Source organism: Marmota monax, unplaced genomic scaffold, assembly GCF_021218885.2.
Source record: "Marmota monax isolate L192 unplaced genomic scaffold, Marmota_monax_Labrador192_F-V1.1 WCK01_AAM20220418_F8-fsc00263, whole genome shotgun sequence".
NCBI classification, from domain to species: domain Eukaryota; kingdom Metazoa; phylum Chordata; class Mammalia; order Rodentia; family Sciuridae; genus Marmota; species Marmota monax.
Genome location: NW_026693408.1, coordinates 679,272 through 694,455, shown reverse-complemented (window position 1 = coordinate 694,455; position 15,184 = coordinate 679,272). Strand labels below are relative to the sequence as shown.

At 39.4% G+C, this 15,184-nt stretch overlaps 1 protein-coding gene across 4 annotated transcripts in view; it reads right to left on the bottom strand.

The window, feature by feature from the left end:
* Positions 1 to 13,466, bottom strand: part of Rnf130 (ring finger protein 130) — a 114,072-nt gene extending 100,606 nt beyond the window's left edge. For 2 of the 4 annotated variants that reach the window (XR_009228028.1, XM_046457036.2), the window contains exon 1: positions 13,188 to 13,466. Coding sequence is in view for 3 of the 4 variants with exons in the window: in XM_046457036.2 (XP_046312992.1) it covers positions 13,188 to 13,434 (247 nt within the window). In the remaining variant the exon portion in view is untranslated. The remainder of the gene's footprint in view (positions 1 to 13,187) is intronic. The other 2 variants (XM_046457037.2, XM_046457035.2) reach the window with 2 other exon arrangements.
* Positions 13,467 to 15,184: the final 1,718 nt, after the last annotated feature.

The following is a 15,184-nucleotide window of genomic DNA, read 5'->3' as shown; positions in this document are numbered from 1 at the left end:
CTTCCTATGGTCATCTTTTTTGTGTGTCTCTCTACAGTCACTTATTATGAGGATACTCACTAGTCACTGGATTTAGGGCTCATTCTAAACTAGTATGTCACCATCTTAATCCTTAACTAGTGACATCTGCAAACAACCTATTTCCAATTAAGGTCGCATTCTGAAGTTCTACGTGGATATCCATTTTTGTGAAACACAATTCAACCTATTTCTTGGTCCATTCTGGCTGCTATATTAATATGCCTTCGATGAAGTAATTTTATAATCAGCACAAATTTATTGCTCTCAGTTCTAGAAGATGGGCTACCCAAGACCAAAGCATCAGCAGACTTGGTATATGGTGCAGGCTGGCTCTGCTTCCATGATGACGCTTCCTATATGTTCTCACATGGTAGAAAAGGGCAAATACTCTCTTCAGCCTATTTTATCTCCTTTATAAGGGTACTAATCCCACTCATGAGGGTTCTATCCTCATTACCTAATCACCTCCTCCTAAGGTCCCACTTTTTTTATTCTTATTTTATTTTTTTTTTTGGTGGTGGTGGTACTGGGGATTGAACCTGGGGCTTTGCACATGTTAGACAAGTGTTCTACCACTGACTTATATCTTAAAAATTTTTTTTTAAAAGACAAAGAGTTTGCTGAGTTTCCCAGCTGGACTTGAACTTATGATCCTCCTGCCTCAGCCTCCCAAGTATCTGGGATTACAGATATGCACTATCACACCTAGCCCTGCTTCTTGATGTTATCACACTGGGGATTAAGTTTCAACATACTAACTTTGGGGGAACACCAACAGTCAGATCACAGCAATTCACAATACCCTTTGAGTAGAATATTAATAAACAAATGCATTCTGAAGCTTTAAGATAGCACATTCCTAAGAATGGTCAAAAGAAATAGGGATATGAAGCCTAAAGGTTAAAAAGACTTAAGTCAGACAAAGAAATTAACAATTGTCTCCAAATAAGTGAATCAATTTTTCTTTTTTGATTTCTAACATTCAAATTTTCCAAAGATGAATGTGGCACATTTCTGTCACTGCATTTGTTCAAACTTAGTTGTACAATTATCTGTTAGTAATGATGAAACCTTAGATGGGAGGGTAGATTTGTTGATCACTGATGGCCATTAAGTTCTAAGAGCTTATAATTCCTCTTCTGTGTCTCCATCTGTTCTGTGAAATGGCACTTACACAGAACCAAGAACTTTCACTAATATAGTAAACACTGAGGGCAAGGGGATAGAGGTGAATAGAATGCCAGTCAGAAGGTATACATTATAAAGAAAACATAGAAGCCCTAGAAACTGAAAGGATATCAGAATGGTTTTAGCAGACAAACAAGGGTTAGATGAATGAATGGCATGAGGTAGAAGGGGAAGGCTGGAGTTAAACCAAAGAGTAAGACCTCTATTCCACAGCAGAAGTCTAGATTTCCATTCTAAGGGTGATGAGAAACCAATGAAGGGGTTTAAACAAGGAATGACATGACTGAGTGAACCTTCAAGAGTATTCTTACTACTGGAGGTAGAAGAAATTGAAGGAAGTTAAGAAACAGAAAAACCAAGAAAAATAAAATAAGAGATAATAGTTACCTGGACTAAGATGGCAGCTATGAAAATGGCAAGCAAAAGATAGATGTGATACATTCTGAAGGTAAGTTTTGAATAGATCAGATGTAGAGAGTGAGGAAAAGAAACAAGAATAACTTCTAAATGTTTTAAAACAAGAGTAAACAGTGATGTTATTTACTGAGATAGAGAAAACTGGAAAGCAGTGGTAGTAGATTGGGGGTGAAAAAAATAATCAAAGCTCCCTCAGAGATGGTCAATTTAGAGATGTCCTTGAGATATTTACGATAAGTTACCAAGTAGGCAGTTCAATATATGAATCTAGAACTCAGGAGACTGGTGTAGGCTAAAAGTGCAGATATGGGAAGAGGTGACAAGATGCATGCTGAGGGAAAAAAAGTCTCAGAGAGGTGTCTTATTTCTTTATAAGAAAGTATATTTGGACTACTGCCATTATTAAGTGTCCATTTGGTTTGCTTAGAATTTATTATCTCCAACCTCAGTCAGCTGGATTCTAAGATTTTCCCCAGCAACATTTAGTTGCTTGGCTATAGGAAACATGGAGAAGATTAAAGTACATGGTTTATCCATGATGGAGGGGTTGCCAAATGTGATATAGGACAGAGGAAAAAAAGAGGCGATTAACATGAAAAAATATACTATTATATCAAATGAGGATCAGTGAGAAACCAAGAAGGGGCTAAAAGGTAACACTTCATTCAAAGAGGGTCACAGGATTACACTATATTTCAGTTAATGGTGAGGGCTTAACACAGTGAATTTGTGGAGGGATGTAATTACCAGAGAAAAGGGAAACACTAAGAGCCAAGCAATGTAATGGCTAATATTCACCTATATTATTTTAGGTGAGTAAACCTAGACTTGTTTATGAAATAAAATCATTAATTAAACACATTTCCTGATTTCATAGTTCAAGTAGATCTCCTGAGATATTGCTGGATTTCTGTGCAATTCTAAGTTCCCCAGCATGTCAATGGAGCTGGAGAACAGATCAGATGTTTGGAAAAAAGGAAACTTCTTCAAAGGAGAAAAACAAAAGGAACAGTGAGCAAAGTAGAAAGAGTGGAATCTTATTGTACACATTTATGAAAAAGACAAATTCATCCAATGACTTACAAAGCATCATAGCTGTCCCTTCTCTCAGCCTGCCCCCAGGTCCCAGAAGCAACCAACTTTTAACTATTTCTAGTTACATGGCCATCCTTCATAGTTTCAAAAAGGCTAATAGCTGTAATTTCTTGGTTTATCAACTCTGGGTATCATCTGATGTCACTAATCAGGATTTTTTCACTTACTCTTCTCCATCTTCTCTTTCTCTTGACTTCATTATTTCATTATTTTCCTTTGTCGTTAAACCATTCTAGTTTCTTCAACTACAGACTATCTAAGAAGTCCTCACCCTGTGAGATAAATATACTGGCTCCCTCAATTATCTATAACATCTCTTTTTTCTCTTCCATTTCTTCACCTTTGTCACCCATAGCTGTGATAATATTAACTTTCTGCTCTGAAACTATAATTAAGTCTCCTATCATTTAACTAGAAATTAATTCTAAATGGGGAAAACAATAAAACTAATACAAGTTTATTAATATCATCACAATATATATATTATAAAAAATTGGGTCCCATTCTAGGATTTCATTTCCTTCTCCAGGATTCATTCACTGCTCAAAATCATGCCACTTTTTAAGCTTGTCCTAGTGTTCCTTGGTCCTAGTGTTCCTCTGACTAGGAAAAAAGTTTGCCCTTTTTTAACATATTCCTAGTACCTTTCAGTTTCCTACTCATTTCTAACCAATGCTTGGAATTCTATTTTTCTTTAAGATAGGGAATAAACTTTTCTTTAAAAAAAGGTGTGTGTCCCGAAATTCCTTAATAAGACTCCTATAGAGCAAGAATTAAAACCAAGAATCAATAAATGGGATGGATTCAAACTAAAAAGCTTCTCCTCAGCAAAAGAAACAATTAGTGAGGTGAATAGAGAGCCTACAGAATGGGAGCAAATCTTTCCCATAAGCACATCAGATAGAGCACTAACCTGTAAGATATATAAAGCACTCAAAAACCTAAACACCAACCCCCCCCCCCAAAAAAAAAACCCAAATAACCCAATCAGTAAATGGGCCAAGGAACTGAACAGACACTTCAGAAGAGGATATACAATCAATCAACAAACACATGAAAAAATGTCCAACATCTCTAGCAATTACAGAAATGCAAATCAAAACTACTCTAAGATTTCATCTCACTCCAGTAAGAATGGCAGCTATCAAGAATACAGACAACAGTAAGTATTGGTGAGGACGTGGGGAAAAAGGCACACTCATACATTGCTGGTGGGGAAACTCTGGTATATATACACAAGGGAACATTACTCAGCATTAAAAGAGAATAAAATCATGGCATTTGCAGGTAAATCGATGGAGTGTGAGAATATAATGCTAAGTGAAGTAAGCCAATCCCCCAAAATCCAAAGGCCGAATGTTTTCTTAGATATGAGGATGTTGACTCATAATGGCGATGGTGGGAGGAGCTTGGGAGGAATGGAGGAATTTTAGATAGGACAAAGGGAAAGAAGGAGGGGAAGGGAGGGGGCAAGGGGAATAGGAATGATGGTGGAATGAGTTAGACATCATTACCTTAAGTACATGTATGAAGACACAAATGGTGTGAAAATGCTTTATGTACAATCAATGACTTGAAAAATTGTGCTCTATATGTATAATATAAAATGAATTGCATTCTGCCATCATGTATAACAAATTAGAATAAATAATTTAATTTTTAAAAAGAATATTTTTTAAGTTTTAGGTGGTCACAATATCTTTATTTTACAATAATTTAATTTTTAAAAAAGAATATTTATTTTTTAAGTTTTAGGTGGACACAATATCTTTATTTTACATTTATGTGGTGCTGAGGATAGAACCCAGTGCCTCATGCCTGCTAAGCGAGCACTCTACTGCTGAGCCACAACCCCAGCCCCAATAAATAATTTAATTTTTTAAAAAAGTGTGTGTGTGTGTGTGTGTGTGTGTATGCTGGGGGTATAGCTTAGTGGTAGAGCACTTGCCTGATATGTGCATGTTTCTGCATTTGATGCCCAGTACCACCAAATAAATAGATAAAATAATAAGCCTGTAGATACTTATTTATTCTAGTTATCCCCTTCAGATAATGAGTTTTTTTCCCCTTTTCCTTTCTCTTTTGTAGTGAAACCAGAAATAAGTGTTTGTGTTGCTGTGGATCAAACCCAGGCCCTTGCACATGCTAAACATGTGCTCTATCACCGAGCTACATTTGTCCCTAGCCCTATGGTAATTTTTTAAAAATAGAGCTATGTCACTGATAATCTAGTTGATAACAATCATTTTTTATTTCTGTATATTACTTTGACCTTTGCTGTAAACAAATTTAACATATAGTTCAATCATCTTGTATTTAATTTTGCAGCGCATACAGAGCTTTTACAATGATCACCTTTTATGGCTATGTAACATTCCATCGAGTGGATATATCATAATTTATTAAACCCACTTGGGAAGTAGTACAAAGAAGTGGTTAAAGCATGCGTGCTGCTACCAATCAAGCCTACATCAAGTCCCAGCTCTGCTGAATCCCCAGGGCCACAAAGTAAGTTACCTCAGTCTTTAATTCATTTAACACTAATTGCTCAGCACCACCCTACTATGTTCCAAATACCACATTAATCACCAAATATACAAGAGTGGACACAAGAGACAGGATCCCTGCCCTCAGAAACAAAGAAAACAGATATGTAATTTCTAATCATGTTAAGTGCTATAAAGAAAAAAAGGCACTAAAGACTGGAGTGCCCTGAATTCCCCATGCACAAAATAAGGATAATAGTACTATCTAAAGCTGTTATGAGGATTAAATATAATTTGTGTAAAAATATCTGGCACAATTCTTGGTACACCTTATGGATCCAATTATGTGTAAATTCCATTACTTACTGGGTTAAAGTGAAAGCACTAAAGCAAGAAACAGTATATTCTTTTTTTTTTTTTTTTAAAGAAAGAATGAAAAAGAAAAAAAAATTTAGTTGTGATGGATACAATACCTTTATTTTGTTTATTTGCTTCTTTTATATGGTACTGGGGATCAAACCCAGTGCCTCATGCATGCTAGGCAAGCACTCTACCACTGAGCCACAACCCCAGCCCTATATTCTCCTTCTTTCCTCTTCTTCTTTTTTTTTTTTGTCAATAAACGCTACACATTTTCAAGGCTAAATTTATTGCAAGAATTTGATCTAGGGTCTTTTTATATATGTTTCCTTTTCTCTCCTTAAACATACTGAGTGTAAGAGCTATTTTAACATCCTAATCTGCACTTCTCTCATTCATGTCATTTTGGGGCTTTTTTCTAACAATTGTTTTTATCTTGGTTATGGATCATACTTTCCTGCTTCTTTGCAGGCCTGATAATTTTGGATTAGAAATTTGACATTTTATGTTTTTTGGAACTGGATTTTGATATATTCCTTTAAATACTGTTGGGCTTTCTTATGGGACAAGCCACTTGAAATCAGTCTGATTCTTTTAAGGTTTGCTTTTAAGCTTCCTTAGTGGGGTTCAAAATAGGCTTGGCTCTAAGAATAACTTGACTTCACTGCATTCCCTGTGCATTAGGTCTTTCTACTCTGATTAGTGAGAATATGAACTATTCCTAGCCTTGTATGAACTCCAAGAACTGTCTTACCTACTAACTTCTGGCAGTTCTCCTCCTCCCCTCCAGCTTCCAGTAATTTCTTCATGAGATGTGCAGATTAGTGCTAAATCAAAGACTTGAGGGGACATATTTGCATCAATCCAGAGCTGGCTCTCTGAACAACCCTCTCCTCATGCAGACACTGGAGCTGCCTTAGCCTCCTGGAGTTCTGAACTCATTAACAACTAGGAAGACTGCTTGACTATTAGGGTTGCCCAGCACTGTGCTGCAGCCTGGAAACTCTCCCCAGGCACTAAAGGTGGGAGGCAATGATGAGGCTCTCTTATTTATTTCCCTACAGTCAGGGATCACCATTTTGTGCTGCTTACTGACCCATATCTAACATTGATGTTTCAGAACTTTGTTTTCTAGTCAGTTAAGATGGGAAGGTAAACCAGTACCTGTTACTCCACTGTGGCTGGAAGCAGGAGTCCTCATGTATGAGTTCAAATTCCACTTCTTCAACAAAACCTTTCTAGACTGCACACATCCAAATAAGTTTTCATTTTCTGATCTCTGTGCCATTTATAATCTAGGACAATCAAAGTACAGTATATTCTGTCCATCACTGCCCATTCCCCTCCCCACAAAACCTTCCTAAGATTCCTGCCATCAGTTTCACTATTAGACCAAGCACCACAGGGCTAAAATACAATCACATGAATTTGAGTTTTGGCTAGTGCCAGACACAGTTTTAGGTACTTGGCTAAAACAAGACATGATCTCTAGCTTCTAGAAGTTCACTAGTTCATTGGGATAACTTAGAAGTCTAATTTTGTCCATAGTATAGTCTTTAATGGGAAAATTAAGGTATAAATGCCCGCTTAGAACAGATATAAAAATTGTTCTCAAAGGACCAGAGAGTAAATATTTTAGGCTCACAGGTCCTGTAGGGTCTTGTTACAATCACTCAACCATGCTGATATATCACAAAAGCAGCTATAGATGCCATGTAAACAAATGGATACAGATGCACTCCAATAAAACTCTTTGCAAATCCCTGCTTTAGAAGAAAATCGATCTGTAAATTGAAGACAGCCTGCATAGCCTTTTATAGTGATATGTCCTAGTTGTGCTATCCAGATAGGGCTAATCTTGTCAACAACATAACCTGTCTCTTAGGCAGGTATTATATATCATGCCATTTGCCATACTACAGGGCTTACATAACAGGTACAGAGTAGGTGTTTATTAAGTGCTCTGTGATGCACTTCATTTGATGTTTGAAGGATTCCCCCTGTTTTATTAAAACTGCCTCCAATAGTAAAGTAAGCTACACTATTAAGTTTATGGAAAAGAATGAATGCCTAGAGCATAAAATATGTAAGGATGATAAAACAAATGCCGATGTAAGTTTATCTAAATAGGTCAAAGCCTATCCGTTCATCCCCCTGATGCAGGTGAACATGGCCCAAAATAATAAGATTTCTTTTGTGAGAATTATGTAAAGAGAGCACTAGCATATAAAAAATAAGTTTCCTTCCTTTATAGTTCTCTCTTTTAAACAAATTATCATTATCTTGCTTAGATAGGCACCTTATTCTCAATGACTTTCAACTGTTGTCAAAATCTAAATCTAGGGGCTGGGATTGTGGCTCAGCAGCAGAGCGCTCGCCTAGCACAGGCGAGGCCCTGCGTTCAATCCTCAGCATAAATAAATAAATAAAACAAAAGTATTGTGTCCAACTAAAACTAAAAAATGAATACTAAAAAAAAATTTAAATCTATCTAGAAAAGAAAAGGATTGGCTACATTGTAGATATTTTTACACTGTTCAATCAAAAAGATGAATTCATAAAACTAACAATATTTATATTAATGTTTTCATTACTGCATATATGTGCATATACACATCCATATACACTGTGACTGGCTTGAAAAGGATAACGCTCTCCTTAGCGGTATATTCTGGAAGGTTGATTTTAAAAGATTTGTCTTCTTACATTACAGTCATACCGTGTTCAAGGTAAGAGGGAAGCTACCCAGTTTATTCTTTCCAAAGGATGATTTCCTTTTTATGAAATTCAAAAGAATGCTTTGTAGTTTGTTCATTTCTTAAAACTCATATTCAGAATTAAACACAAACTAAAGATGTGTTTGGCCTTTATGAAGTAGGACTAGAGCTGCCCTAGATCCAGATGCAGTGCAAGATTAGCCTGACCTAAGTGAGGGAGAGCTCCTAGGCTTTGTCATGTGACATGCAACTAAACCTTATCTCCCCTCAACAACTTTCAATGAAGGTTGTTTTTTAAACCCAACGATCATATGTGCATTTCTATTAACTATTTTTTTTGTAACTTCAGCCCATCGTTCTACACACTGAGATCTTAGGAATCCTGAGACTATTAGCCAATATATCATGTTTTTATCAAAATCACTGGCACAGCAAAAGACCTTCAAAATGTAAAAAATAGCAAGTGGAAAAAGTTAAAAGTTGGAGGCAGAAAGTACAGAAAACACTTATGAGAGACCTTGATGTAACAGAAACAGAGAAATAGTGTGGTAGCAGGTTAGAGACTTGGTGGGGAGGTCAAATGATTTTTTTAAAAATATTCTAAGCTGAAAAAAAAAGCTAAAAAAAAAATTCTAAGCTGGGCATGATGGCACATGCCTGTAATTCTAGCAACTCGGGAGGCTGAGACAGGAGGATCTTGAGTTCAAAGCTAGCCTCAGCATATTAGCGAGACACTTAGCAACTCAGCAAGACTCTGTCTCTAAACAAAATACAAGAAAGGGCTGGGGTGGGGGTGTGGTTTGTGGCTGTAGCTCCTACCTTGCATGTGTAAGGCACTGGGTTCAATCCTCAGCACCACATAAAACATAAATAAGTGAAGATATTGGGTACATCTACAACTAAAAAAATATTTAAAAACAAGGGCTCAGGATGTGGCTCAGTGGTTAAGCACCCTGGGTTCAATCCCCAGTATCAAAATAAAGTAAAATAAAATATTCTGATTTTTATACATGAAAGGAAATCATTTACAAATGAAGAAAAAACATGGTATATGAAGATATTTTCTAGGCTATAAGTTCAAAGCACACACTCACACACATCTTTCCTTTTTCTTCTTGACTAATTATGTTGACATTTGGCTATTAGAACTTCTAGCCCCTTTTGAATTCTCTTTACGAATGTTCAGAGACGCTGCTCCCAAGATCATATATACTTTCTCTCCAAATATTTTGAAATCTCTATGCCCCTGCCTCTGACATTATGAATTCCAATATTATGACTCCTTTCATCCAAACTCCCATTTTCATATCAATCTCCTTCACTGTTTATGAGAATTTCTAAAACAAATTTCAGGTTCATTAAAGGATCACCTTTTTTTAAACATATAAACCCGAGATTCATTTTTTAAAAATCTTATTGCATCCCTACAGTCAACAAGGCATCAAAAAAGGTTTATTATTTGGTAAAATTGTTCTCTAAGGCTTTAACGCTCAATCCAGAAAATTTCTACACAAAACAAAACTGGCTGATACCAAACTCTTCCCACCAGCACATCTGCATACATAATTACATCACTGACACAGGGCTTTCTCCTCTCCCAACCCCCACTCTGGATTCAAACAAAAAGTTAGTGTGCACACACATAAAGCACATTTACAATGTCTACTTCACAGTACATACTCGCTGGTCTGCTCTGCAAAGGTATTAAACATTTTGATCTTAGTTATAAGCATTTTGTTTAGTAAATAGTAAAAATGCAACTATGATCTGTGCATAAACCTAAGACATATTCCTTTAAAACTCCATTTCTAAAAATGAATTATCAGTTACAATGTGAAATGCATTAGGGCTAAACAAATGAATTTCCATTCACCAATGCATTCTATTTAAAGACAAAAATATATTTTCATACTTGTTTATGAAGTATTTTATTTAAAAAGTACTTTTTAAAAACACCTAAGGAAAAAAATGCCAATTTTTTCTAAAGGTTAGAGGAATAATAATAATCTTATTCAGTAATTCATACAGGTCTAATTTTGTAATGCATACAAGCCTAAGAGTAGCACTGCAAAACAAGAAGAAAGATGTCACAAATCAAGCCACAGATGTAAAATGAGCCACCGTAGTAAGCTCTAGAAAAACTGTAAAAATTCCTTTGTCTTTACATTCATTCCTACCAGTCACTCACCCCCAAAATGAATTTTCATGAATTTCATATCCACTGACCACAGCTGTTTTTGAGCCAGGAATTCTGTCTCACAACTTGTGAGTATAAGAATAATTTGAACATCATTTTGCTTCGTGTCAACACACAATAAACATGTAAAAAAATTCTCTCCAATTCAAAACTTTAAGAGCATAGTTATAAGGAATACAACTTTTAAAAAATACATAAAATTTTGAAACTCATTAAATTAAGATTATAAATTTCCCCCAAATTATTCCTACTTTAAATAATTTTCTTAACCATGAATAATTTGAACAGACTTCTACCAAATTCTTATTTTTAAAATACACTTGAGTTCCTACGGGACAAGCAGAACATCTTGGATTTCATATAAACCCACAGGTTTAGAAACAATTTACAGGTGGATTAACTTTATAAAGATCCCCTTATAATATAAGCTTCAAAGAGATTTTATCAGTTTATTCACTGCTGTTGCCCTTTTCTCATCACCAGTGCCTTGAATGGTATTTGGCACACAGTGGGATTCCAATCATATTTGCTAGACTAAAAGAACATAAGTGTGAAGACCCTTGATACAAAATCAGACTCAAACCACTTGTGGGATCCTACCATTACCACCACCATAAGAAAACCCAGAGGATTTCTTCTCCTGTGATACAAAATGACACCTACATCCCCACAATCAAGGAAAGAAAAGATTAAAACTTGCAAGAAAGTGACCTCACATTCAATTTTCACACACTACTTCACAAATTTGTTCATTTTGTTTCAGTGTCTAAAACTCCACCAGTTTGAATCACACAGATTAACAGGTATCTTCAAAGAATTCAAGATGCATCTAAACTTCTAAAATGCCTTAAGAGTTAAATACTTCATCATTCCAATTTACAGACAAAGAAACTGAGGCTAAGCAGCAGAATTGCTTTGCCAGTGTCACACAATACATGTACAGCACAGTCTGACTCAAAACCTTTAATTTTACAATGCTACTTTCCCAATGATAGAGTAACAGGACTGACCTTCATCCACACATCATCTATATTAATCCCCAACAGCCTTCTACTGGAACACTTAAAACAAGCTTTCTTAAAGATAGGGCTTTTGTTTGGGGTGACAGACAAGTAAAAAATAGTATAATGACATGGAACACTTTGGGGGCAAGAATCTAAAGTGAAGACTATAGATCTGGGGTCCATGGAGAAATCAAGCCCCAAAGACAAACCACAGATTTCAAAACACTACAAGGCCAGTTCTTACTCTAGAAAACAGCTTGCTTCTCTCTTCCTCTTCCTCCTCTTCCTCCTCTTCCACGTGACCCTTCTGGATTCCCCCCCCCCCCCAACTAGAAAATAGGCTAGCATTGTTAGTACCATAGTTTGGCAACATTATGTATCCCAACCACAGTGACTGGCACAGAGCAGGCACACAAATATTTACTGAATGAACCAAAAACAAAAGTTGTTTCTAGGGCCAAGCTAGGGACCCTAAACGCTACTTTTAACAAAGTGGAAATGAAAAAATGCACCTTAAGCCCCTGATTACTGGTTTAAAATGAATTTTTAAGAGCCCCATCTATGTTGGGGACAGACTGTACAGGAAAGCCTGACTGATTTTTTCCCCCAGTCAGACTGCCTCAAAGAAGAAAACCATTTAGCATGTAACCATACAAATACAGAGCTCAGAAGGGCATAATGTTCTAACATTTTAGACTATAAAAGCAAACGCCATTACCTTATTTAGGTTTCCTAGTTCAGATCATTTAAACATGATGAGCAGTTAAAAACAAACAAACAAAAACCTCCTGTTATAGTCTCAGGATGAGAGTGGGGATGGAGAAGATAGCAGACATTTTCCAAAAAGTTCACACTGCGCTGAAATCCAAAAACATCTACTCCCCAATGTGGAAACCGTTTCCTTTTAAAACACAACTAGGAACTTAGGCAAATACAAGTTTTGCACCAAATCATTAACTAAACAACTGTCAGAGTTTACAGAAAAACATGAAGATAAATCAGATGGCTTCAAAGACAATTCTTGTCAATTCTACCTATTTCTCTCTTGTTTGGCACCCCTGACCTGAAGACTTGGCTACTAGTTCCAATTTGTCTGATTCTTCTTAATGTGAAATTTTCCGGAGTCAAATTACAGTAAAACTACTGGGGTAGAAGAAGAGCCAAAAGCAACAGGGAAGATTCTCATTTTCCTCTTTCAACACCCCCCCACACACACCAATTCCCACTTAAGAAAAACGGCACGTTTTGACGTTAGAAAAAGGGCCTCTCATCCTTCGAGATCCAATGCAGCGTTAAATCTGTGATTTCAGGAACAAACCTGCGGGTTTAAGATCTCATTCTCCATGAATTAGTTTTGTGCTACTTGCACCACCTCCTTTGTCTATGCTGTCCCTGCAAAACTCGCAATTCAATGCCCTCCAGTAAACAAGCTACCTAAATGAAAAGAGAACGTTCCAAGTCTTAAAAAAGGGGGGTGGGGAGGGAGGACGGACAAAAAGGCTTCTGGAGCCTCATTCCCAACCATGAGCAGGCCGAGTTCCACACGGAGGAAACCGTAGCGGTCGGTCGAGCGTCGCGGAGCGGGCGAGCCCGGGGCCGGCTACCGAGGACCCCGGCCTCGCCACCTCCGCGCGCCCCGGCTCTTGGCGACCACCGCCCGCCGCCACACCTCAGGATCCTCTCCCCCTGGCCCGGTCCTCACCTCCGTGGATGGGTAGCGGCGCCAGCACCTGGCCGCGGACCTCGGCCTTGGGCGAGTCGAGCCCGTAGCGCCCGCGGTCTATGCGGAACGTGAGTGGGGCGCCGCGGCCGGGCTCCTGCACCGTCACGTTGATGAGCGCCGTGTAGTACTCCTGGCTGGCGTTGTCCGCCCGCGCCGGCCACAGGCTGCAGGTCAGCAGTGCTAGCGCGGCGAGCCGGGCCGGGCCCGCCCGCGCCGCGCCGCTCATCGTCCCTCCGGCCGCCGCCGCCGCTCGCGGACCGGGCTCCCGGGCCGGCGCTGAGAGGCGGGGCGGGCGCGGCCGGGGTTGCGACGGGGGCGCGCGTGCGCGTCCTGCGCGAAGCCGAGCACGAGCACGGCCCTTCTCGGAGCCGCGGCCCCGCCGCTCGCCACTCTCACGTCTGCTGCCCGCCCGCGGGGACGCGCCCATGGGCTCCACGAGAGGACGGCAGGTCAGGCCGCGCGCGGTCGTCTTCTCAGGGACCTTCGAGGGCTGAGGGGGCTGTCCCCCTCCATTGCCCCGGTTGGGTCCTGCCGAGTGGGAGCACCTTGTACGGACACAGCCGGGGCTGGGAAAGGCAGCCCCGGGCGAATCTGTCCAAGGAGGGTCAAAAGCGCACTAAATCTCACTAGTCCAGGATGTAGCCCCCAGCGCGCGTCCGCCACCGCCCGAGCGGCAACGCGCAGGCCTGGGGCGCAGCCCCGCCCCCGCGCATGCGTGTGAGTCCCTGTCAGCTCCAGCCCGCTTGCACGAGGGCCCGGGGAAGTCGGGGCACCTGACAGCCGGTGTGGGGCTGTCTGTACCCCAAACCTTGATAGCCAGGGGGTTTGGCACAAGGAAGTTTTCTAAGGGCCTGTGGAAGCGTTTGAGACAATCGAAAACCACCTAAAACTTTGAAAGTATGGTTTTAAGTTAAATGACTGAGATTTAACATTTAACTGGTCAACGGCAAGTCTTATAATTGACATCTTGAAGAGAGAGGTGTCTGTAAATAAGCGTCGAAGGCCCAATAGCCTTGGAACTGCAGGGGAGTAAGAGTGGTCAGCAGTGGCCACTAAGGACTAGACAAAAACCTCCACAAGCCCTAGATAAGAAGATTGTATAGTACTCCCTAGCATCTGCAAAGGATTGGTTCCTGGACACCCCTACACACGCACCGGGATACCGAAATCTACAGATGCTCAAGTACATTATATCAAATGGCATAATATTCGCATAGAATCTATGCACATTCTCTTGTTTACAAACCTCCAGATTTCTGGCAATACCTAATACAATGAAAGGGCTATGAAAATAGTTGTAAGTTAGAGAATAACGACAAAGGGAAAATGCTATACAGGGGCAATTGTTTTCTGAATACTGAGGACCTGTGATTGGTTGAGTCTGAAGATGGGGAACCCATGATGATTATAAAGCACCTCCTGAAATGAGGCCTATTTCCAACACACACATACACACACACACACACATCACATCTCATCACATCCTTAAAGGTTGCTCAGTGTAAAATATAAATGAAGGGGCAGGATTAACCTAGCTTCAGGTGCAGCTAAATCAAGAACCTGTAAGATCATTGTGGGGAGGAAAAATGGCATCTTCTGACCAGACAGAGCTGAGTCTCTAGTCTTCTACAGTGGGAAGGGGTTGAAGGCAGCTTGGACCAACCAAATGTACTAAGAATCCTGGAGATAAGAGAGTGTCCTGAGAGAATACGGAGGTGCACTCTATCCAGGAAAGGGTATGGATGCAGTGCAGGCTAAAATATCAGATGTCCATTGGAACTTTCTTGGTCACATCCTTTACAATTTTCACATCCTCCAATTTCTTCCCTTCTACCTGCTCTGTCATCCTCTCTCTAGACCAGACCCTATTGACACTGGTTTTTACTTACTTACTATGAAGAAGTACAGTTCCTAGACCAAAGCAACTGGTTCCCCATCTGGGCCAGCACTTAAAGAGGCTAGCACTTCTCTTCTCC